Source organism: Bison bison, unplaced genomic scaffold, assembly GCF_000754665.1.
Source record: "Bison bison bison isolate TAMUID 2011002044 unplaced genomic scaffold, Bison_UMD1.0 scf7180017864182, whole genome shotgun sequence".
Taxonomy (NCBI): Eukaryota; Metazoa; Chordata; class Mammalia; order Artiodactyla; family Bovidae; genus Bison; species Bison bison.
In genome coordinates, this window is record NW_011494754.1 from 1,559,663 (window position 1) to 1,585,864 (window position 26,202).

A 26,202-nucleotide genomic window follows, 5' to 3' on the forward strand; every position below is an offset into this window, starting at 1 on the left:
AACTAGTTTAGGCATTTAGAGACCTCATTGTGAACAAGACAGAAACAGCTTCTGCTCTCAGAGGATGGATGGCCTGGCGGGTGGCCAGATGGTCACTGAACGAGAACTTGTCAGTACCCTTGAGCGTTAGGAAGGGCAAGCACTGGGCTCTCATGATGTACCACAGAGTGTCCTAACTCAGTCACAGGAGACTTCCTGTGAAGAGTTGATGCTTCGGCCAGGATATTTAAGGGTGAGCAAGTGTTAGATACTCAAAAAGAAAATCATTGCCATAAAAGATGCTAAGGAGAGAGTTCAGAGCTTCAAGAGAATTGAAAGTGTACAAAAAACAGTTCAGGGAAGCCCATACTGTTTAAGTTATTCGAATCAGGCAAGTTTTGTTTTAATATAACTGAATGTCTTTAGGTTGGGTTTAAGAACTCTAGATTGTTGGGGTCCCTACACTGGCTGATGTCTTAGGCCCTCTTTGTTCATCTGTGGCCCATCCGTAAGCATTTCTGAAACCTGCCTGGCTTTTTAGGGATCTGATATGTAGACTTGTGAAAACATAGGATTTAAAAATGTATTTTTATTGTATAATTAATTCTCCCATGTCTTTAAAGCAAAATCAGTCCACTTGCATACCAGTTTCCTGAATAGCTATGACCATTTCTGGGCCATTAATATGAAATGTTGATTTAACTTCTGATTTTTTTTTTAGTAATCTGGAAGGAATTCAAACTCATACACTTATAGAACTTTGAGGCTATAGAAAATATTTTTGTAAGGACTGGCTTTTTCAACCTTGGAAATGGGTTTATTAAAAGGTGTTGTGGAATATCCTATAGAAGTTTTTCTAAAATTTTGCTTTTTGTGTTGCTGTTTCCTCAACTTGCAGATGTTAAAATTTTATGACATTTTAACCTGGGGTTAACTTGATTACATCTTCAATTCACCCTGAATAAAGGTGAGTTGCTATTTCCTCAGTCTTAACTATTTCATTCCTCTCTCTTTCTAACAGCTCAAAAGTACAGAAAAATGGTTTTCATAAAAATGTGACTGCAGCCCTAACTAAAAATATTGGAAAGCATATAAACTATACCAAAAGAGGAGTGTTCTTTAGTGTGGATTCCTGGACCATGGTAAGAATTTTCTGCTTTTAATGGAGAGGTACATTCTGCTTCCTGTGATACTGCATTTTGTAGGATCACTGGCTGTTTAATCGTTCAGTGAAAGTCATCTGGGCATGAGCCAGGCTCACAAGTATCCTTGGTCTTCAAGTCTGGTTTGTTCTGGAGACATCCTATGTCGAAGGTCTGAACCTCAGTGGCCTTTGGAAAGCCCAGTGGAGCTCAAGGTGGCCCTTGGGTCACTCCTGCTCTGTCCTTGGTGCAAAATGTGTCAGCAGTATTGCAGGCTCATAGTGCAAAGCCCCACACCAAGGGAATGCCACTGCCTATCCAGTTCCTCCATGAGATCATCTTAAGTGTCAGCCATTCTGCTGGGGCGATAGAAGATGAAAGGGAAATAGTCTCTGATGTTTAGAAAATTTTAGTCTAATGGGGTGATAAATACAAAATTAACCATTTCTGAGTAAGATGCAACTATACCATGGTTGGTGGGAGGAGAGACACAGCCTCTCAGATTAAAAAAATATTATGTAACTGTCATCAGAGAAGGTTTCATGCAGAAGCTGGAATCTGAGTTAGTCCTTAAATAGTAGCCAACTAATAGTTTTTCGTCACTGAGCATGTATTTCTGGTAATGGGTTAGGAAAGTTTCAGGATGTTTGGAAATTTGAGCAGTCTTATTTGCCCGGAACACAAGACAAGGAATCAAAGTACTTGCGAGAGTCGGGAAGGGGAATTGGCATCAGATTGTAGAGAAGGGTTTAAACGATTTTGTGACCTGGGTGAGGGCCCCATAGAGCCCGCTTCACGGTGCGCCGCCTGTGCAGTCATGTAGAAGGTCCCCTTCGTCATGCTTAGAAGGGCCGCCTACTTGGTTTATTTACTCATTTTAAAGTTTTAAAATATTTGTTTATTTGGCTGCACTCGATCTTAATTGCAGCGTGTGGGATCTAGTTCCCTGACCAGGGATTGAACTGATGCCCCCTACATTGGGATCATGGAGTCTTAGCTACTGGACTACCAGGGAAGTCCCTCCCCATATTTGGTTTAATGTTCTGCTGTTATTGCCTTAACATTCTTACCTTTTTTAAATTTAAATTTTATTTTATACTGAAGTATAGTTGACTTACAATGTTGTGCTCCTTTCAGGTGTATGGCTAAGTGATTTAGTTATACATATACATATATAGCCCTTCTTTTTCAAATTCTTTTCCTGTGTAGATTGTTACAGAGTATTGAGTTCCCTGTGCTCTAGAGTAGGTCCTTGTTGATGATCTATTTTATACATAGCAGTGGGTATGGGTTGATTCCAAACTTAATTTTCTCTCCCACACTGTTTCCCCTCTGGTAACTGTAAGTTTGTTTTCAAAGTCTGTTAGTCTCTGTTTTGTAAATAAGTTCCCTGTATCATTTTTTGAAGATTCCACTTATGATATGATATTTGTTTTTCTCTGTCTGATTTATTTCACTTTGTATGATAATCTCTAGGTCCATCCATCTGGCTGCAAATAACATTATATTGTTCTTTTTTATGGCTGAGTAGTATTCTGGTGTGTGTGTGTGTGTGTGTGTGTAAATAGATATACACACACACACACCACATCTTCTTTGTTCATTCTTCTGTTGATGGACATTTAGGTTACTTCCGTATCTTGGCTATTGTAAATAGCGCTGCAATGAACATTGGTGTGCATGTATTTTTCTGAATTCATGGTTTTCTCTGGATATTTGCCCAGGATTGGGATTACTGGATCATATAATAAATCCCATTTTTAGTTTTCTGAGGAAACTGCATACTCATCTCCATAGTGGTTGTATCAATTTTCATTCTCACCAGCAGTGGAGAAGGGTCAAATTCTTAATAACTTTTGAACAAGCAGCTCTGCATTTTCATTTTGCAATGAGTTCTGCAAATAATGTACCGAGACTTAGACCAGGAAGCTCTGTCCAAACACACATCACGCATGCTGCAATTATTTGTATCTGTCTCCTTCACAAAAGGAAAAGTTGTGTAAGAGAAGGAGTTTACATTCCCAAGGCCTGGCGTGATGCCTGGTATGGGTATTTCTGAATGAAAGAGGAAGCCAAAAGTGGGCCTCAGGTGAGCAATCCGGGGGCGACCTGCCAGAGAGGTTAGACTGGAAAAACAGAAGGCTGAGTCCCTTCCTGCAGGGCTCTTCTAAGCTGTGCTTCTCTGGAGCCTGGGCGTCCAGGGCTCCCCACGGCTCTGAGCTGAACCTGCTCTGGGGCAGCCGACAGTTCTCATTTGATCTTATGTCACTTGGGGTGGATTTCGAGTTGTGTTCCCTGAACTTGGATGGATCTAGTGCCTGGCCAGTTTGCTTGGGCCCACTCTTGTCTGTGTGTGTCTGCAGTAACCACACTAAGAACAATTTGGCACCCTAAGCTGGGGGCCTTGCTGTCCCCCCATTTCTCTTGCACACAGCTTCCAGCCCCTCATGCCTTCCCAGCTTCTTGGGACTCAAAGCAAATCTAGCAGCCTCTCAATCTGAATATGGTTGGGAGGGTTTCTGGCATCGTGGTGGCATTCCAGTTCATTTGTTTGTGGGGAGAAAAGGCGGATATATATATACACAAATATATTTATAGTTCTAGATTTGAGTGGACTTACCTTCTAAAAATTTTAATCTTTTAACAATTATTTTGTTCGGTTACATCCTGCACATTAATAGACTATCCTAACTTGGTTGGTTCAAGTTAATCTCAACTGACTCTTTCTTCTCGTGATGGTCCTGACCTTTAGGCTATAACTCCCATCCCTGAGCAAAAATTGCGGGTGTGATTTCACTCTCCTAATTTCCAGTCTTAAGTCTCCTTACATGTTGATAGGAGTCAATAAGTTATTTTTCAGCACTTGTGAAAACTTGTTTCTTAGGACTTCCCTGGTGGTCCAGTGGCTGGGACTCTGTGCTCCCAGGGGCCTGGGCTTGATCCCTAGTCAGGGGGCTGGGTCCCACATACCACAACTAAGAGTTCAGATGATGCAACTAAAAGACCCACATGCTGCAATGAAGACTGAAGATCCTGCGTGCCCCAACTGGGACCCAGTGCAGCCAAATAAATAAATAGATGTTAAAAAAACCTCAAACTTATTTCTTAAAGTCTAATGCCTTTGACATGAAGTGGTAGCTTTGTTGATTATGCTATGTCTTTTTCTGTCTGTAATCATTTAATTTCAGGATTCCTTATCCTTCATGTACAAGTCTTTGGAGAGGAGTATACGGGAGATGTTTATTGGCAGCTCTCAGCCACTGACACATGTTTCTAGCCCCTCAGCATCTTACTACTTGTCATTTCCCTACACAAGGCTTGGTTGGTAGGTATGAGTGTATCTAATTCCTGAACGTTTTCATCACTATTAATTTCAAGCAGTCACTCGCAAGTATTTAACATGGTGCCTGTTAACACTTCATTTTCCAATCAGTTTATCAACAAAAACATGAATTTATTGCTTAATTTATGGTAAAGATAAAACTATCTCCTTAAAATTGCTCAAAAATGTTTTTTTGTTAAACCTTGATTAAAAAAAAATTATTTATTTTTTAATTGAGGGTAATTGCTTTACAGAATTTTATTGTTTTCTGTCAAACCTCTACATGAATCAGCCTTAGGTATACATATGTCCCCTCCTTCTTGAACCTCCCTCCCATCTCCCTCCGCATCCCACCCCTCTAGGTTGATACAAAGCCTCTGTTTGAGTTCCCTGAGACATACAGGAAATTCCCATTGGCTATCTATTTTACATATGGTAATGTAAGTTTCCATGTTACTCTCTCCATACATCTCACCCTTTCCTCCCCTCTCCCCGTGTCCATAGGTCTGTTTTCTATGTCTGTTTCTCCATTGCTGCCCTGCAAAAAATTCTTTGGTGCCATCTTTCTAGAGTCTGTATGTATGTGTTAGTATACGATATTTATCTTTCTCTTTCTGACTTACTCTGTATAATAGGCTCATCCTATCTAATGTATAATAGGTTCATCCACTTCATTAAAACTGACTCAAATGCATTCCTTTTTATGGCTGGGTAATATTCTATTGTGCATATGTACCACAACTTCTTTATCCATTCATCTGTCTATGGACATCTAGGTTGCTTCCATGTTCTAGCTATTACATAGTGCTGCAATGAACATTGGGGTACATGTTTTTTCAGTTTTGGTTTCCTCAGGATATATGCCTAGAAGTGGGATTACTGGGTCATATGGTGGTTTTATTCCTAGTTTTTTAAGGAATCTCCATACTGTCTTCCATAGTGGCTGTATCAATTTACATTCCCATCAACAGTGTAAGAGGGTCCCCTTTTCTCCACACCCTCTCCAGCATTTATTATTTGTAGACTTTTTGATGATTGTCATTCTGACCAAAAAACATGTTTAAATATAAGGAAGTTTGACTTTATTAAATAACCACAGCAATAAACTATTACATTATAGAATATTTTTAAAACTTCAGTGTTTTTTGGAGATAGATTATTACACGTTTTTGGGCGTCTAATGACATTAGGATAAAAGTGGGTGGCTATTATACTGACAGGACTATTATAACTTCATAAGGCAAAAGCCTGGGACACCACAATAATAAAGAGAATTTTAGGGATTCCTCTGATTTTTAAAGAACAACTGTTACCAAACTCAACTTAGGCTTCCATCACCTGCTGCATAGCAAAGTCAGTGTACTGACAGCAGGTGGTGGTGAAGGAAAGCACAGCGTTTATTGCAGGGCACCAAGCAAGGGCGATGGGGATAAGCCTCAGGTCCACTCCAATTTGGTCTCTGAGTTAGAGTGTTTTAAAGGGGAAGACCAAGGAAGCTGGGATCAACATCCTGTGACATTTCTTAATCATAATTTCAGGGGTTAGGATGTTTCTGGTTTGCAGTTCTCTGGCCAGGTGGTCCATGGTTTGGGGATCTGTTAGCTTATCCTGCCCTGAAGAAACAAGCTGTGTTTGTACGTTAATGATGACATCTACAACATCAATTACAGTACATTAACAGTGTTATGGACAATAGTAGTTTTAGTCATCTTACTCTGGTTGATTAGTGTTCAGTTAGCACAGGATTGAGGTCAGAGGGCACAAGAAAGGGAATAAAGGTTTGGATAGAGGGATTAATCATAAACTTGATAAGGGAGCTTTGTTTTAGGGGGACTCTGTTTCACAACCAAACAGCCCAAGGATGTAAAAGTGACTGTTTTTTTTTTGGAGGTTTTTATAAAATGTATTTTTAAAAATCACACTTTTAAAATACAAATAACATTGCAATTTCCTTGGAACAATAAACCAACAGCCCTTCCTCTTCAGGCTGCTAATGTATTCAGCTCCAGCACAAGGAATGGGGGGTGAGTGCTGTCTTAACTGGCTGTTCATTTGTGAATAATGAATGGTTCTTCTTGGCCGCCTTCCTGAAAATCCAAATGAGGGCCTTCTGCTGGGCTCTTTGCCACATGGACAGGGGTGCAGCACAGAGCTCCTTCTCGGGGGCCATTACTGGCCAGGGTCCCACCTTGAGAATACAGACCAGCAGTGTCTCCATGGTGTGTGTCTGACCCCATCCAACAGGCGTCACACCCGTTAGAAACTGCTCTTCTCTTTTTCCTCTGTTCTGCTGTTTCTTGTTTTTAAAAAAATTATTTTTGGCTGCACTCGGTCTTCATAGGCTTTCTCTAGTTGCGGCAAGTGGGGCTGCTCTTTGTTGTGGTGTGTGGGCTTCTCATTACACTGGCTTCTCTTGTTGCAGAGTAGGGGCTCTAGGCACGGGAGCTTCAGTGGTTGCAGCACGCAGGCTTAGTAGTTGTGGTGCACTGGCTTAGTTGCCCTGCAGCATATGGAATCTTCTGGGACCAGGGATCGAACTCATGTCCCCTGCATTGGCAGGTGGAGTCCTAAACACTGAACCACCAGAGCAGTCCCTGCTATTTATTCTTTATGTGGCCATCAGAGCCAAAATAAATACATGACTTGGTCATTCCAGCCCCAAATGATACATTTGAACAATTGACTCAGTTTGTCCCTCTCTTTAACCAGCAGGTCATAGACTCTTATTTAGAAACATCCACTAAGTCTCTTTAATTTTTTCCAATATAAGGCACTCTGTGTAGCTATGGTAGAAATAAAATGGTCTACTTACCACAAGCTTGTCTTTGATCAGCTGACAAACTGAGCTGCATCGAGCCAATTGTAAAACGATCTGTGTCACTGGCTCGAGGTGAGTTTCCTCTCTGTTCTCAGGTGGAGCCTGGAATTGTGCTTTGTCTGCTCTGGGTTTTGCATGTAGAACAAGAAGCTTTGTGAGGGTGTTTTTTGTGTGTTCAGGTTCTATGGTCCAGAAATGCTCCGAGGCCTTGATTTGTCCAATTTCGTCTTTTGTTGTTTTCCTCCGGAGAACAAGACTGAATCCCACAAACAATATAACCTCAGAAGTGAATATAACCTCTGAATATTTTTGGATGGAAAAACCAATGAGAGGAAGTTAAATTCTAAAATCTAGAAAGGAACAGGAGACAGTTCTGCCCAGAGCTCTCAGTAGCACTGCCGTGGGTTCTCTCTTCTTCTTACAGGGCAATGACTTCAGCTGATCTCAACCAGGATGGATACGGTGACCTGGTGGTGGGTGCCCCTGGCTACAGCCACCCAGGCCGCATTCACGTGGGGCGCGTGTACCTCATCTATGGCAATGACCTGGGCTTGCCCACTGTCGACCTGGACCTGGACAAGGAGGCCCACGGGATCCTGGAGGGTTTCCAGGTGAGGCCGCATCTCACATTTTCCCTTTAAAAGTTGATAAGCCACTGCCAGCCTTTCCCGGCACACTCTCCAGGATAAATGTCCAATGGGGAGAACAATGATAGTAACAAACAGCCAGGGGCCTGCATCTGTGTAGTGACTTTTATTTTGAAAAGCATGTTCACTTCATTGATCTCATTGTCTCTCTATCTTTTAATGGTTTGTCCGACACCTTCCTAAACACCCATACTATCGAGTGCCTTTGAATAACCAATCAGGATGTGATGTCTTGATAATATGATAATACAAAACCTTGTTTTGTTTTGTTGGGGTGTTTTTTTTTTAATATAAATTGTTTTTTTATCTTGTAAGAATTTTATTTAAAAAATTTTAAAAACATTTATTTTTGGTTGTGCTGGAGCTTCATTGCTGTGGATGGGCTTCCTCTAGTTGCAGTGAGAGGTGTCTACTCTCTAGGTGAGGTGTGTGGACTTCTCATTGTGGAGCTTCCCTGGTAGCTCAGTGGTAAAGAATCTGCCTGCCATTGCAGGAGACGTGGGTTCAATCCTTGGGTTGGGAAGATCCCCTGAAGGAAGAAATGGCAACCCACTCCAGTATTCTTACCTGGAAAATTCCATAGACAGAGGAGTCTCATGGGCTATAATCCATGCGATTGCAAAGAGGCAGACACATGCGTCTCTTGTTGGAGAGACGGGCTCTGGGGGGCACGAGCTGCAGTAGTTGTAGCACGTGGGTTACACGTGTTGCTGTTTCCTTCTCCAAGGGATCTTCTCAACTAAGCAACATGTTGCTTCACAGCATGTGGAATCTTCTTGGAGCAGAAATTGAACCCATGTCTCCTGTATTGGCAGGTGGATTCTTAACCACTGCACCACCAGGGAAGTCCTCTTGGAAGAATTTTAAATTCACAGAAAAGTTGTAAAGACAGTCCAGAGAGTCCCCATGTACCCTCGACCCAGTTTTCCCTGTGTTAACATCTTACATAATTATGGCATTCTTGTCCAAATTAGGAGACCAACACTGGTCAATTACTATTAACTAAACTCTAGACTTTGGTCAGATTTTATTCCTTTGTGTTAAGTGGTTATTCATTACCAGAAAAATCCCACAGTGACTGTACAGATAGATGTTCCACATGAAGGCAGCATGAGTTCCTCTTGGAAGCACTAGAGACCTGGAGGGTTTTCCTCCTGGACATGATTGGTATTCGTCCTTACGTGAGGGATAAGTAAGGAGAGGCTGATTGAGCCCTGTTACCCACCACAGATGAGTGTGGGGTCTTTGGTGGCACTGCAGACTCCAAATGTCAAGCATCAGGGGAGTTGGGGGTCAGACTTTTACTTGTCCCAGACACCCCACTAAACCTTTCATTGTGGAGTTAATGGTGTGAAAAAATAGGATGGTGCTCCTGAACATACTTTAAATAATGAAAAGTCCAGTGGTTTATAATCTAGTTTAAGCTCTGATAGGTCTTCCCTGGTGGCTCAGATGGTAAAGAGTCTGCCTGCAGTATAGGAGACCCAGGTTCGATCCCTGGGTTGAAAAGATCTCCTGGAGAAGGAAACAGCGACCCACTCCAGTATTCTTGCCTGGAAAATCCCATGCATGGAAGAGCCTGGCAGGCTACAGTCTATGGGGTTGCAAAGAGTTGGACAGGACTGAGCGACTTCACTTTCACTTTAAGCTCTGATGGAAGGAGCCCCTGAGTCCAAGAGGTGTTACTAAGTTGATGGCAGAGTACGTGATCACACAGTCCCAGAGGGACAGGGACAGCATTTTCTGGGCCCTTCTGACACCACATGAAAAAGTTCCAAAATAAATTAACCCATTCCTGTTACTTCTTTCTTCTTCACCAAGCCATTCCCCTGTCAGACTGTGGGGTAAAGTATAATCCTTTGGGCTCCTGTAGACAAGGAGTAAGAGAAGCAGCTGCTTCCTGTGGATGGGAAACTCCATCCAAGATCCTTGGAGTGAGGAAGGAGGTAACTCCATGCCTTTGTCTCCCAGTGTCCTTAAGTAATGGGGAAGATGCCACATATGGCATGCGAGATGGGAATTACAAGATGGGAATCTTGTAGCCATCATTCTTGGTCTGCAATTAACCTTTCTGGTCCTTATCTATAAAATGGAAGATTAAGATAGATATCTCAAATTCAGTTCAGTTGCTCAGTTGTATCTGACTCTTTGTGACCCAATGGACTACAGCACACCAGGCCTCCCTGTCCATCACCAACTTCTAGAGCTTGCTCCAACTCATGACCATTGAGTTGGTGATGCCATCCAACCAATCTCATCCTCTGTTGTCCCCTTCTCCTCCTGCCTTCAATCTTTCCCAGCATCAGGGCCTTCCCCAATGAGTCTGTTTTTTGCATCAGGTGGCCAAAGTATTGGAGTTTCAATTTCAGCATCAGTCCTTCCAATGAATATTCAGGGTTGATTTCCTTTAGGATTGACTGGTTTGATCACCTTGCAGTTCAAGGGACTCTCAAGCATCTTCCACAACACCACACTTCAAAAGCATCAGTTTTCGGAGCTCAGCTTTCATTATGGTCCAGCTCTCACATCCATACATGACTACTGGAAAAACCATAGCTTTGACTAAATGGACCTTTGTCAGCAAAGTAATGTCTCTGCTTTTTAATATGCTGTCTAGGTTGGTCGTAGCTTTTCTTCCAAGGAGCAAGAGTCTTTTAATTTCATGGCTGCAGTCACCATCTGCAGTAATTTTGGAGCCCAAGAAAATAGTCTGTCATTGTTCCCGTTTTTTTCCCCATCTATTTGCCAGGAAGTGAAGGGACCAGATGCCATGATCTTCGTTTTTTGAATGTTGAGTTTTAAGCCAACTTTTTCACTCTTCTCTTTCACTTTCATCAAGAGGCTCTTCAGTTCTTCGCTTTCTGCCATAAGGGTGGTGTCATCTGCATATCTGAAGTTATTAATATTCCTCCTGGCAGTCTTGATTCCAGATTGTGCTTCATCCAGCCTGGCATTTCGCATGATGTACTCTGCATATAAGTTAAATAATCAGGGTGACAATATACAGCCTTGATGTACTCCTTTGCCAATTTGGAACCTGTCCATTGTTCCATGTTGAGTCCTAAATGTTGCTTTTTGACTTGCATACAGATTTCTCAGGAGGCAAGTAAGGTGGTCTGGTATTCCTATTTCTTTAAGAATTTTCCAATTTGTTGTGATCCACACAGTCAAAGGCTTTGGCATAGTCAATAAAGCAGAAGTAAATGTTTTTCTGGAACTGTCTTGCTTTTTCTATGATCCAGTGGATGTTGGCAATTTGATCTCTGGTTCCTCTGCCTTTGCTAAACCCAGATTGAACATCTAGAAGTTCACGGTTCATGTACTATTGAAGCCTCACTTGGAGAATTTGAGCATTACTTTGCTAGTGTGTGAGATGAGTGCAATTGTGTGGTATTTTGAACATTCTTTGGCATTGCCTTTCTTTGGGATTGGAATGAAAACTGACCTTTTCCAGTCCTGTGGCCTGCACTGAGTTTTCCAAATTTGCTAGCATATTGAGTGCAGTAAAAAATTTAATAGCATCGTCTTTTAGAACTTGAAATAGCTCAGCTGGAATTCCATCAAGCATCTGCCTATTTTAGAATGCTGTGCTTTTTCTTGGAATGAGTTACCCTGCAGGAGGGCTTGCTAGTAGAGCTGGTGTTGATGAAATGAACCTATTTTCAGCTGGCAGGGGCCCCTTCTTATGGGTCCCCAACCTGCCCCAGCTTGCTTCTATCTCCAGGCAATCCTTTCTCGTTTATCAAGTACCCACCCCACCTCCCCCTTCCTGGTAGAAAGGGGCTGTGTTCTCAGATGCCATTGCACATCTGAGATTAACCAACAAATAAGAGAGAGATTAACCAACAAATAAGAGATGTGGGTTCTGGGGTGTGTGTGTGTGATGTAGCAAGCATCATTTGTGCAAGACTCTTCATTGCTAGATAAGCTGTGAAAGGATAGGAGAACCTCATCAGTTACCTTTATGTCTAGGCTGATTCCAGACAGCAGGAGATAGAAGATCTAGAAAACCCACCTTGGAAGAAAATGGTACCTGAATGGGCTGAATTTTCCATCTGTAAAACATGAAATTAGGGGCTAATATTCCATGTAAAATGCTTGAACAGTGTCTACAGCAGAATCAATAGACCCTTCGGTAATGATGGAGATGCTTTAAAGCTGTGCTGTTCAGTATAGGAGCTACTAAGTGTTTTGATTTCTGAACATTTGAATGTGGCCAGTGAAACTGAAAAATTGACTTAAGTAATTTAAATGTTACAGCCACATTTATCTAGTGAATACTGCACCGGTCAGTACAGCTCTAGAACATCTTGAATATTAGACAGACATTAGTTGCTGTTAAGTGATTATAATCTTGGGTACTTTCCAAGAGGAGTCTAGTTCTTAATAAGGATACACAAGACCATTTTCTGAAAACCTAGAACTTTTAAGGACCTATACTCTTTTTTTTTTTTTTAATTTTAATTGGAGGCTAATTACTTTATAATATTGTGGTGGTTTTGCTATACATTCACATGAATCAGCCATGGGTGTACATGTGTTCCCCATCATCTCTCAGGGTCATCCCAGTGCACCAGCCCTGAGCACCCTGCCTCATGCATCAAACCTGGACTGGCAATCTATTTCACATATGTTAATATACATGTTTCAATGCTATTCTCTCAAATCATCCTACCCTCGCCTTCTTCCACAGAGTCCAACAGTCTGTTCTTTACATTTGTGTCTCTTTTGGACCTACATTCTTCTCTCCGGCACCTTTTCTTCTCCTTGAGGCAGACAGATGTGCCAGAAACATCTTTAGGGTGAGCTAGCCATCTGGAGGGTCATGGATGTGTTACGAGCAGGCTACAGTCTTGTTCCTCGGTCCTGGGTGCTCGATGGGGTCCCCAGGGAGTGAGGTGTGCTCTTCAGAAGGTTGTGGCTCGGCCCAGGGGGAGTAACTGGTGTCTCTTCAGCCCTCAGGTCGATTTGGCTCGGCTGTGGCTGTGCTAGACTTTAACGTGGATGGCGTGCCTGACCTGGCGGTGGGAGCCCCCTCGGTGGGCTCCGAGAAGCTCACATACACAGTAAGGAGGCTGGTGGGGAGGGGAGGATAGTGGGAGTGGAGGCTGGTGCCCATGGAGCCTCCGGAGAGAAGCAGGCAGAAGGGGTGCCAGGCAGTGTTTGAGGGGAGATGATCCCGGCCCTCCATTCAGGCCCTTGCTGTGACCTCAGGTTACCTGGCAGATCCTGTTCCTGCCTCCCTGGCCTCAGTTTGGCTTCACAGGTGGGATTTTCCAATTCCACCAGGTCCTGCATTCTCCTTCCCTCCATTCCTCCCCCGGGGATGCTGAGAGATGGTGAAGGGAGGCAGAAATTCCAGCTAATCCACAGCTTCCTGTCATGGGGCAGGGAGGTGAGTCCCTGGATCCTTCCTCTCAGGCATGGAATCCAGCACATTCCCTCTTTTTCTCCCTGAGAGCAGAGATCCTGGGTCCTGGCCCCCAGGGCTCTCCTCCCCCGAGTCCTCACCGTAGCCGAGCATCGTGAGTGGCTGTGGAGTCAAAAGCCCTTCGTTACCCTCTCCCACCGGGTTCACCTCTTCCCCGTCTTGTCAACTCTTGAGTCGTGGGAACAATTTGTCATCCAGACCCATCGGGCGCCCTCATGTTAGGACTCATGCTCATCTAGTTCCTTCTACCTGGAAAACCCCTTTTCCATTTTTCCCCCCTGTAGCAGGTAACGCATCACTTCCTGGAGGAAGTGTGATCTAAACCTTGGTTCAGGGGACTCTGTCGTCCTGTGCTCGCTGCCCCTTTGTAGCTCCTCACACTGCAGTGTCACAGTTGCCCCTTGGCCAGCTTTTGGGGAGGGTAGAGATTAGTCTTATGCATCACTGTGTACTCAGTCCTCAGCTCACCGTGGAAAGGAAATGATTCTAGAAGGAGGAGGGATGGAGAGAGGCAAGTTGTAAGATGGGAACAGGTTCATCACACAGTAACAGCACGGCCTGTGTCCCAAGGCAAGTGAGTGATACTGACAAGATGTACTGGTGTTGAGAGAAGTAATGGGCTGGGTTGTGGTGGTGGTGGGGCTTCGTGGAAGAGCCAGAAGCTGAGCTGGGCTTTGATAGGGTCATGGGCAGTTGAGTAGCTCATTCTGCAAATATGGTGAACAATTATGGATGGCAGACCCAGAGCAAGATGTGGGGGAGACCATGATGAAAATGACGGTTTCTGCTTTGGGGACTGACTCTTAATAATCTGATGGAAGAGGCTGATGCAATGGACTGGACACTGACTTCAGTCAGTAACTGAGCTCCTGACCCTACAGGGCTCTGACGGTGATTTCTTTCATCCTCAGTCATCTTTGTCTTGCTCTTATTTAAGATTCCCAGGTCTCACGATCACGCTGTGGTTTGTCCTTTTCTAGGGTGCAGTGTATGTCTACTTCGGTTCCAAACAAGGACAACTATCTTCTTCCCCCAACGTCACCATCTCTTGCCAGGTATGTTGACCACCTTCACCAGGTACAGAAAACAAGAGCTCACCACATCCTAATTGCCTCAAGGCTGAATTAAAGGTGGTTGGGTTCCCGTTTTCTCTTCAGGATACCTACTGTAACTTGGGCTGGACCCTCCTGGCGGCAGATGTGAATGGAGATAGTGAACCGGACCTGGTGATTGGCTCCCCTTTTGCTCCAGGTGGAGGGAAACAGAAGGGAATTGTGGCTGCATTTTACTCTGGCTCCAGTTACAGCAGCCGAGGTAGTGCTTGCTAGGGTGGGGGTGGGGTGGGTGGAGATCCCCACTGCTCTAGTCTGTGGTGCCTTCTCTTGCATACGGATTTTGGTCCTATTTTCCTTGTTGTGTGTGGTTTCACCTTAAATCTCTAACACTCTTCCAGATGTTCCAGCAAGTGATGTGGACAGAGTTACTGACTATACAGAAGGATCCAGTGTGTCGACCTGGATCCAAAGCAGGGGGAGGGGGGTGGGCAGTAGTTACCCTCATAGTGTCTCAATGGAAGGATGAAAAGCATTCTTCAAAAGTATCACTCAAGCATCCCAGTGATGCTCCAGCTGTCCAACAGGCCTTTTTTGGTGGGGTGGGGTGCACACAGTTTGTGGAATCCTCAGCCAGGGATTGAACCCAGATCCTCGGCGGTGAGAACACAGCATCCTAACCACTGGACTGCCAAAAAAATTCCCAACAGGTCCTCTTTTTAAACAGCACCCTCCATTCCACAGAGGCTAGCTCTAGAAATGTATTTTTCGTATGAAGTGTGAGTCCCATTTCTGATGCTGGGGCGCTGGGGACAGGTGTGGGGGGCACATAAGAGTTGTGGCAAAAACAGCCCACTGAACCCATTTCTCATTATCCTACACAAAGGGCCACTCTTCCCATTCCTGTAGTCTTTCCACGTAAAGTAGAAGGCACTGCTTGTCTTGTGCAGAAAAGCTGAATGTGGAGGCTGCCAACTGGATGGTGAAAGGCGAGGAGGACTTTGCTTGGTTGGGGTACTCCCTTCACGGTGTCAATGTCAACAACAGGACTTTGCTCCTGGCTGGAAGCCCGACCTGGAAGGACACCAGTAGGTGAGACCTGATGTGGGGTGCAGGGACCAGTGACACAGGGGCTGGGTGCCTGAAGCCCGGGGAGCCCACTGAATGTGGGGTTCACAGGAAGTGGCTCTGAAAGTCCTACCCTTCAAGGAAAAGCAAAGACTGGGTCAAGTTGCAAATGTTCCTTTTTAGAAGTTTGAGCGAGAGAGCTCTGTTATTTTGCTAGGGTTGTCTGGATGGCTTAAGCAGCAGGAATCGATGATCTCACGGTTTCGGAGATTAGAGATCTGAGATCAAGGTGTGAGGGGGTTGCTATCTTCCAGGGTGCCTCTCTGTCACTTACAACCTTCTCCCTGCGTCTCATGCAGCCTCTTTTCTGTGCATTGATCCCTGGTGTCTCTCCCTCTTCTTATGAGGACACTAGTCATATTGGATCTGGGCCCCACCACGATGACCTCATTTTAGCATAATTAATTACCTCTTTAAAGACCCTGTCTCCAAATGCTATCACATTCTGAGGTACTGGCGGTTAGGATTTGAACATATGAATTTTGGGGAACACAATCCAGCCCATAACAGGAGGTACCCCCCCATTTTGTCAGTTGGAAAGTAGAATGTGAACCTCTTAACCTGGAGAGCCTTGATATTGGGGTTCATTCTGAAAGCTCCCCTACAGCGATGACAAGGACCAGTAGCATGGGGTGGAGGGGGCGCCGTGAGTGGGGAAGATGTGGGTCATCTTTCCTTGGACCTGAGCACCTGCCCAGGGCGGTATCCTGTGTCCCAGCACCCAAGCCCAGTGTGCTTGCTTCCAGTCAGGGCCACTTGTTCCGCACTCGTGATGAGAAACAGAGCCCTGGACGGGTGTACGGCTATTTCCCGCCAATCCGTCAAAGCTGGTTTACCATTTCCGGAGACAAGGTATGGTGGCCCCCTCCCTCCCCAGCGAAGTGGACACCACAGAGAAAGTTTCTCAGCTGTACTGTAGTGACTTACTGCATTTCACAGGCAATGGGGAAACTGGGTACCTCCCTGTCTAGTGGCCACGTGATGGTGAACGGGACCCGGACCCAAGTGCTGCTGGTGGGGGCCCCGACTCAAGGTAGGTCACCCGCCATGAAACTTCACTTTTTCATGAATAGCTGTGTCACTCCTTGACCATGTCATACTGAGGGAAAGTTATGAGCTCTGGAGGCAGATAGACCTGAGTTTGAATATTTGTTTTTCTCATTAATAGCAACCTGGGTTACCTTGGGGGAAGTTGCTTTTAAACTCCCTGAATGCAAAATACAGCTTACAGTATCCACATTCAGAGATTTGTTGAAAATCACACATGAAAGTAACTTGGTGTGTTTTTAAAACTCCTATCCCACTGAGCTTGGAGACACAGCAAATTTTATAAACCAGTTCACCGGGAACAGGTCCACTCTGAGAGTTTATTGTTAATAAAACAGTATTTTGTTTACTTTATGGGAAAGTTAGAAACAAAACAAGCAAAAAATGATTCTCTCCAAGAGTATAAAAGTGGATTATGCTTATTGTAGAAATTTGTGAAAATATAAGGAAATATATTTTCACACCTATTATTATATCTTGAGCATGTTCTCATATTAAGTATACCTGTATCACTTTTTTTTTGCATATGTACATGCCAACATTTACTGTCGGATGGCCCAGTCTTAAGGCTCTTAATACATACTGTCAAATTATTTTTCAGAAATATTTTTGTTTCATACAATGTATTTGAATAATAAGCATACGTGAATTGGGCAAAGGAATGGTTAAATTTTTCAATTCACGAGTTAAGTCAGCAACTTGTTATAAAGCTGTGTCCTAACTCTGCAATTTTTTTTTTTTTTTTGCTACAGAGTCTAGTTAAACTCCTGCAACACACATTACTAATTTTGTCTCACCACTGTTGGTGTCAGAGTGCTGTGAATTAGAGCATCCCAAATTTTCTTAGTTTTGGCCCCTTTACTGCCTTAGTAATTTTCTCTATTATAAAATACTGTATAAAATGTAAAACAGAAAGGTTAATTATATATATCATGATATATGTGATATATAAATGATGCTTTTTGAGATAGTCATATAAATTCACCTGCAGCTGTAAGAAATAATAGGTCACGTTACATTTTATCCAGTTTTCCCCAATGGCATCTTGCAAACCATAATCAGTGTCACAAGCATGTTATCAACATAGATATAACCCACCAACCTTGTTCAGATGTTCCTCTTTTTACTTGTATTTTGCCCATGTAATTTGAGGGGCCCAGGGAAAATAAAAACCTAGTAAATTATCCAGAATTGCAGGTCAGTCATGGGGTTGCAAAGAGTCTGACACGACCGAGCGACTGAACTGAACTGAACAAGCCTAAAGCCACACACAGGGCCTCTCAGCACAGGGCCCCGAGTGACTGAACAGGTTGCGTGCTGTGTGTTTCTGTCCTAACAGCCCCTCTGGGGCACTGTGCCGCTTCCCAAACCCTGGAATCAGATCATCCTTTTGACCTGCACTGCTTTTCCAGTGGTGCCTGCATTTTATCATAACAACCCGTTATGATAAAACTCCAATTTTGCAAAGATATGACATCATTGAAAGGACTGTAGGGAAGGGATCTAGTGTGGAAACTGTGACCTCCCCCAGCAGGTGGGCCATGTGGCATCAGACAGATGTCACTGTCTCACCAGCAAAGATTAAAGACAATTGAGTATACCCATGAGTTCACTGAAATGTTTCCGTGTAGAGTTGGGGAATCACAGCTCTATGGACAGATTGAGTGAAATGTGAAAAATCTGACCCACTTGCAGGGCGAGTTCGAGTAAACGAATAATTAGGGTTAGGCCTATCCTCCTCACTCTCTCCCCACAGCCTCTGGCTCGGCAGGATCTCTGGGTCCGACTGTGGCCATGACGCACAGCCGTTTAAATATTCAGTGGAGCTTTTACGGTACTCATTAAAAGCTACAAAGTATTTATGGTATGAAAAAGAATACTCAATGGCAGGGTGGTGAGACTGGGAACTCACACACTGCTGGTGAAATGTAAACTGATGTGCTTTCTCTAGTAAGAGGTTTGGCAAAATGGCAAGAGCCTTAAAACTAATATTCATTCCCCAAATCCAATGCTAGATGGGTCCCTTCTAAAAAATCTGCTCTCAGAAAATGAAATTTTATTTTAATAAAGGGGGAGGGATCATAGTAATTCATAAATATCATTTATCTTAGTATTAATTACAAAACCAAAACTTTGTAAAAGGAATTTTGTAATCTGCAAAAAACCCCATTAAAATGTGTATGTGTGTATATGTACGTATATATCACTCTCCAGAAACAAATATATGCATTATATACATTTTCTTCTTTATACTCTTTTTGGGTGTCTTCCACACCTTTTGCAATGATCATATGTAAAGTCTTGGCATTCACAAATCTGACATAGTCTCTCCTGTGTCACTGCAAGTCTGTGTCCTCGATTCGTTCTTGTGATGGTGGTAGCTACTGTTTCGTGATTTATTTCAGATGTCGTGTCTAAGGTATCATTCCTGACCATGACCCTGCACCAAGGTGGGAGCACTCGGATGTATGAACTGACACCTGACTCACAGCCTTCTCTGCTCAGCACCTTCAGTGGAAACCGCCGCTTCTCCCGATTTGGTGGCGTTCTGCACTTGAGTGACTTGGATAATGATGGCTTAGGTAGGAAAGGAACGGTGGCTCTGGCCAAGAAGATGGGTCCCCCTCATAGGATCACCCCTGTTCTAGCCTCATAATGAATCAAGACCAGAGCTGGATGTACAAGAGTGAGTTGTACTTCTTGAACATGGTGACATGAGAGCTACCCACATCAAGGAATGATGAAACAGAAAACAAAAGCCTCTGACTGCGTTGGAAAGAAATCAGGGTAGACCAGTGAAGGATGCATTATTATTAGTGGGAGGCTGGGTGAGGATCCAGCAGTGGAACAATGGAAAGGATGACAGCAAGGAATAAGACACTTCCTTCTGCTGGTTTTCATTGTTCACAGATGAAATCATCGTAGCAGCCCCGCTGAGGATCACAGACGCAACTGCGGGACTGATGGGGGAAGAGGATGGCCGTGTTTATGTGTTTAATGGCAAACAGATCACCGTGGGTGACGTGACAGGCAAATGCAAATCATGGGTAACTCCGTGTCCAGAAGAAAAGGTAAGTGTTGGACACACTTCCACACCAAACTGGGAAAGGACGGCTACTTGCTGATGCTTTGGTAAATTATGTCCACTCTAGAACACTTACTTTCTACTTGGACTCAGGTAACCTGACCCATACCTAAGGTCAGAACACAGTCGCTGGCTTGAAAGCCGCCTGCTTCCCTGCACTTCTGCAGTGTTTGCCCCCAGAGCTGAAGTTCAGCTGGATGTGGTGTCTTACTGGTTCTTGGTTAGGAGCCCACGGCAAAAAACAGGCTATAGCCACTGGAGTTTCATGAAGACTCCAGCTCTTTTTATTTCATCTTTCATTGCTTAAGTTCCCTGGATCTAAAACACTTGGCTGTTATTTTAAACTTAAAATTTAATTTTCAAATTGGAAAAAGGAAAGTTTATTGTAAAACTATTAGAAAATGCAGTACTAAGAAAATGAAAACCTACCTAGAATTCCACTCTGCAGAGATGTGTAGTAACCTTTTGATGTGTGTCCTGCTAGTATTTTTTTCTGTGAACTTAATTACTACCATTTATGTACAATGGCAACCCACTCCAGTACTCTTGCCTGGAAAATTCCATGGATGGAGGAGCCTGGTAGGCTGCAGTCCATGGGGTCGCTAGGAGTCGGAAATGACTGAGCGACTTCATTTTCACGCATTGGAGAAGGAAAGGACAACCCACTCCAGTGTTCTTGCCTGGAGAATCCCAGGGACGGGGAAGCCTGGTGGGCTGCCGTCTATGGGGTCACACAGAGTTGGACGCGACTGAAGCGACTTAGTAGCAGCATTGTGAATTTACTCTCTGTGCCTGGGCTTCCCAGGTGGCACTAGTGGTAAAGAATTTGCCTGCCAATGCATGAGATGTGGGTTTGATCCCTGGATCATGGCAACCCACTCCAGTATTCTTGCCTGGAGAATCCTATGGACTGGCAGGCTACAGTCAAAGAATTGGGCAGGACTGAAGAAGTGCCTAGCACTATGCCTAGCGCTTTATATAAACATATAAAATCTAATTCACATCAAAGTTATTAACTTGGCATTTTGTTCATTATAAAGAAACTGAAGATCAGAGAAGGAAGTTGTTACAGGTCACACTGCTAGGAAACGGTAGAACAGGGACTTGAACCAAGAGCTGATTCTGAAGCACACCCTTAAACCGTTACACTGTGTCTGTGTGTATATATTAATGGCTATGATCCTATTGTACATGATTTTGTATACAATTTTATAACTTTATCTTGTTCTACCTATCAATATAATAAGTCTTCTATGCTTTCTATATTCTTACACAATATATCTACCGGATACCTAGCAGTTTATCTGTAGATAAACCATTTAAGTGACTACTGTTAGTCACTTAGTCTATTTCAAATTTTTGCTGTTATAGTAAGATAAATATTCACATAAACATATTTATACATCTATTTTTCTGAGCTAAATTCCTGTAAGAATTTCTGGTGACAAAGGGCTTCTCTAAGATGTAGAAATCTGAGTGAGTATAATTAAAACCAGTTAAAGAAAAAATCCGTGAACAGCAATAACATTAAGTCTCCCTTTCTTATCACTCTCTTTCAGGCCCAATATGTACTAATTTCTCCTGAAGTAAGTATCTTCTAAAAGAAAAAAAAAGCCCTTTCCCAAGTTGATAAAATCATATGGTATGTTTTCAAAGGCCATTAACAGACCGTGTGTTTCACAGGCAGGCTCAAGGTTTGGGAGCTCTGTGATCACTGTGAGGTCGAAGGAAAAGGTAAGTGCCAAGAGTGTACAGCTTTGGTGTTTATGAGTTTGTTCTAAGGTTGGGATTTGAGAGCGCTCTCATTTTGCATGTATTTTAGATTTCATTTGAAAAACAGGGACTCACAAAAAACACACAATCCCATAATTTTTTGGTGAAAGATTCTCCTTCCTACCCCTCCAATTTCATCCTCTCCAATAGGGGTTGGCAAATTACAGCCTGTTGGCCAACTCTAGCTGGCTGCCTGTTTTTGTGTAATCTACAAACTAAAAATGATTGACATGTTTAAATGATTGGAAAAAATGAGAATATTTTGTGACACAAGATATTTATAAGAATTCAAACTGCAGTGTCTCTAACAAGCTTTACTGGAATATAGATAGCCACGTTCATTCTTTTCTCTTCCTCTGCTGCTTGTTCAGTTGCTCAGTCGTGTCCGACTCTTTGTAACCCCATGGACTGCAGTTACCTCTGATACTCCACCACAACTGCAGCTGACTGATGTCCCACAAAGCCTAAATTATCTTGGTCCTTCACTGTTAAAAAGTCTGCCAACCCTTGCCATAATGGCTAAGCACTGTCAATATATTTTGGTTCTTTAGGAATGAACCAAATACATACTAACAATATATTTGTTATGTATTTGTTTCTTTTTGTATGACTTTAGAATAATTGTGCAAATATCTCTGCTGGCTAGATTTCTGGAAGACAACTAGGTCAAAGGATATGCACACTTTGAATTTTAATAGCCATGACACATTTAAAGGATTTTATCTGAAAACATACAGCTAAACCACTGATTTCACTCATTTATTTAAGGACATGACATTGTACAGATCTGTGCTAGGCTACGAAAGAGAAAGAGACCAAGTGTCTGCTCTTGAGGAAAACTAAGATTTATTTTATTTAACATGTGGGAAGTTAAATGGCAAACAAGTATAGTAATACATGCTAACTGGAAGTGTGAACTGTGCTATGAAAGGCTAGGGAAGCCGTCAGATTTTTGAGTACAGAACCAGGTCTGCAGGGCTTGGTAGGCGCTGTGGCTTGGACTTGAAGGCACTGTGGTGAAACTGCCCTCTACTGGCCAACAGTGCAAGTAGCCCTTTAACTCATTTATAGGCAAGCTTAACCACAACAAAAAGAGAGATGGATTATAAGCTTATGGGGGGCTTCTCAAAAGACATGATCATAAGAATATCATAAATTTGGTTTGCATTTTAAATTTTATTCACTTTCCAAGAATCAGACGTTACTAAGAACCCATGAACTGTATACAAATAATGAACCATTGTTTATACCAACTGAAGGGGGTTGTGTAGATAATTTGATTCCTTTCTGTTTAACACTGCAAATTCATCTCCCTAATTACAGTTCATGAGTCGATATTAAAATTACTCCACTTTCCCAACACATACCTGAGGCTGGGGGCCCTGAAGAACTCTTTTGAGTGTGAAGATAAATCAAAGGTTATGTTTTAAAAATGGACACAACCTGAGAATGATGAGTGGATGGCCTCTTACCAAGACATGAGTAAAAGTTACGATTTTGAAGACTCCTCTCTTCCTTTCTCTGTGTGAGCATTAAGTAACCAACTAGAATTAGGAGGACCGCTTACTTCTGTGGTATTGCCACCAGGTCTCTGGAACCTCCTGTGGGGCTGCCTTCAGCCAGCCTGCCAGCCCTGGTGGAACAGTGTTGTAGACAAAGAAACCTGAGACATGCCCCCTGCCCCCCAGGTGCTTAGAATCTAAGTGGAAAAATGAAACATGCCCATGAGCCCATCCAGGCCCATTTATGATGACCCAAATCCCAAGGCAGTCAGAGATCAGTGGAAATTGGCTGGGGGAGTCGGGGAAGGCCTTGCAGCGCCCCTGGGGCCTGAGTGGATCTGGAAATCAGAGGAGGCTGACTGGGCAGAGAGAGGGCAAGAGCAGGGGAAGATTTGATTTTAGGAATGAAGATGGTTTAACCAGGAGAACAGGAGGCAGCTTGTGGCCAAACTACAGATGTATCCAGTAAATGAGCAATTCCACAAGTAAGAGTTTACAGCTTTGTTCTTCCCCTCTTAATTGACACTGTGGTATTTAAAAAGATACACGCAAAGGGTTATGCATAGTACCTGACACATCTGGATTCCATTGGGAGGTTTCAAAATTAAGTCAGTGAAAAACTTCACAGGTTTGGTCACACCCTGCTGTACCCGTCAGTCAGTCTGATCAGCCACACCTCACCTATCAGCCATGGTCCAGAAATACTCTTGGTAGTTTCAAAACTAAAATCCACTTCCAAAAATGTTTAAAAACTTGTATAAGCTTTGAAGGCAACTTTGAAAGCAGCAGGGGCAGAGGTGGTGTGAACACACTGACAAAGCCAGATTACTCCAGATATGCTGTCTACACTGCACCAAGCTAGCACGCTGAACAGACACACACAGATGTCCTTTTCTCTTGTGTACCTGAGAAGGAATTAGCGAGAACTTCCTCAGCTATGGTTTTCTGAACCTACAGAGCTCAGAAAGGGTATTTAAACCCAGGGAAAAAGGCATTTAAGCTCAAGCCCTTGTCTGGCCAATGTCTAGCTTGCTTTTTCTAGCTCAGAGCATAACATGATGCCTGGACTACAGCAGGAACATGACACAGGTTGGAATGAATCCTGTTTTGTGTCTCCTACAGAATCAAGTCATCATTGCTGCTGGAAGGAGTTCTCTGGGAGCCCGACTCTCTGGGGTGCTTCATATCTATAGGCTCGGCCAAGATTAAAGGTTTCACTCCATTTTCCTCACCTGACCCCCTCTCTCATGCTGAGTCATCTTCCGGGTGAGCGTTCTGGGGGACAAAGTGGCGTATCCAGGGGAGCCCTGGTAGCCCTACGACAGGTGGGGGCTCCTGGGGTGGAGACACACACAGTCTGGCTGCCAACAGGCCACAGAAGTGGTGACAGCACCCGAAGCACGTGGAACAGTGGACGCTCTGGTTAGCCATGTCCCTTTGCAAAACTTGTTTCCTGTGCACCTGAACTTAATTCCTAACTGGCTTCCTGTGCTCAGACCTGCTGCAAAACCCGTTTCCTCTTCCACTTGAGCACCTGTGTCTTTCTGATGCCTATAGCACAATTCTTGCTAAAAATGTCCTCTTAAAACTGGTGACCCATTCCAATCAAAGTGAAACAGAAAGCACAATAAACAGCATGAGGAGAGAACGAGGAGACAATATGGGGGGTGAGGCATAACCTCACAACTCCAAAATCACGTTGTAACTGATGTGGTCCTTTCTTAGGAGGACTATTGTATTTTCAGTGTTTCATACAGTGAAGGGCAAACATAAAGAGTAAAACATCACCTGACTGTGCCCTCAGATGCTTTTGGAGAAATGACTGTTCCAACAGCCGATGCACCTAGTGATCTGCGTATCTGAAGTCATCTCAGGAAGCCTCAGGCAGCGCGAGGCTGCCACAGGCCTCACCAACAGAACCAGAACAGGAAGGAGAGAGATCTGTCTTGAGCTGAAGGTGACTGTGTGGGACCAAAAGGAGTGAGGCAGGCGTGGCCTCCCTACTTCCGGGGCTGGTCTCAGTGGGCAGGTCTCATCTGCCAGGCCTGGACGGTGGCACGTTTAGGGGGAAGGAACGGACCACAGGATTTCAGCTTCACTAAAAATCTGCGGGCACTGTTATCCGTAAACTGTAACTAGCTGATTCTCTATCAGGGTAGAACCTCTTTTCTTCTGACACTAATGAAATGATTCTAAAACCAGGAAAAAATTAAAATGACCAGAGCCCTTCTCTTAGCTTCTCTTGGGGCAGTAAAGAGACTGGTCAAAGGACACAGGGTTTCGGCTGAAGAGTTAAGTTGAATTCGAAATCAAAGGAAAAACCAGTAGAATTACAACTGTGAGGATATAGTGAATGTGTATATAGGAGAACAGCATAACCAGGCTCACACCTAGACGGGACCTCTGGCTCACTCCCAGGACCATCTCATCTTTCTGAAAGAGGTATACTAGCCGCATGGTTCCTACGGCACAGCACAAAGCACAGAAACACCAGTTGCTTTTCGGTTAACAACTATTGGCTGCTCAACCTGTTTGAAGAATTGTTTCTATTAAAGTTTATTTTTAGGGGACCAGAAACGCCTTACTCATATTCCCTTATTCTGAGTGAAGACCAAGCTGATGATGCTGCATTTCAGTAAAGGCATGCTCTCGTACTGCGTCTCTTCATTTAGAAGGATGCGTACCTTCATTGGGCTGCTAAACAAAGTGTTACGCTTTACTAAATGATCGGGCCAGTGTTTAAACATGACTGTTCTTTACCTGAGGAGTTATATTTTTCTTAATGCCTAAACATAACAGCAACCAGCAAGAGGAGACGGTTAAAATTTACTAAGTTAGAAGCAGATCTTCATATAGGATATTTAACCATGCTAACCTGTATCAAGAAATTATATAAATTATATCCTACTGCATATATGGAAAATATGTAAAAACCTGGCATACAGAAAAAAAAATCTAATATCCAACAGACTAATGTATTATCTTAACAGGTGGATTAAGTTTCCATTCTACACTAAATTAATTCTAAGCACTGGTCTGACTTCAGGTCAGTTGCTCAGTCGGGTCCAACTCATTGTGACCCCATGGACTGTGCCACGCCAGGCCTCCCTGTCCATCACCAACTCCTGGAGTTTACTCAAACTCATGTCCATTGAGTCAGTGATGCCATCCAACCATCTCATCCTCTGTTGTCCCCTTCTCCTCCTGCCCTCAATCTCTCCCAGCATCAGGGTCTTTTCAAATGAGTCAGCTCTTTGCATCAGGTGGCCAAAGTAT

At 43.5% G+C, this 26,202-nt stretch overlaps 1 protein-coding gene across 3 annotated transcripts in view; it reads left to right on the forward strand.

Moving 5' to 3' along the window:
* GPLD1 (glycosylphosphatidylinositol specific phospholipase D1) overlaps positions 1-24,561 on the forward strand; it is a 65,250-nt gene extending 40,689 nt beyond the window's left edge. For all 3 annotated transcript variants that reach the window (XM_010843508.1, XM_010843509.1, XM_010843510.1), the window contains 14 exons: positions 1,001-1,121; positions 4,310-4,446; positions 7,686-7,872; positions 12,864-12,974; positions 14,320-14,394; positions 14,497-14,653; positions 15,342-15,483; positions 16,266-16,371; positions 16,459-16,552; positions 18,972-19,148; positions 19,477-19,637; positions 21,211-21,237; positions 21,335-21,385; positions 24,049-24,561. In XM_010843508.1, coding sequence (XP_010841810.1) covers positions 1,001-1,121; positions 4,310-4,446; positions 7,686-7,872; positions 12,864-12,974; positions 14,320-14,394; positions 14,497-14,653; positions 15,342-15,483; positions 16,266-16,371; positions 16,459-16,552; positions 18,972-19,148; positions 19,477-19,637; positions 21,211-21,237; positions 21,335-21,385; positions 24,049-24,135 — 1,633 coding nt within the window. In that variant the 3' untranslated portion in view covers positions 24,136-24,561. The remainder of the gene's footprint in view (positions 1-1,000; positions 1,122-4,309; positions 4,447-7,685; positions 7,873-12,863; positions 12,975-14,319; positions 14,395-14,496; positions 14,654-15,341; positions 15,484-16,265; positions 16,372-16,458; positions 16,553-18,971; positions 19,149-19,476; positions 19,638-21,210; positions 21,238-21,334; positions 21,386-24,048) is intronic.
* Positions 24,562-26,202: the final 1,641 nt, after the last annotated feature.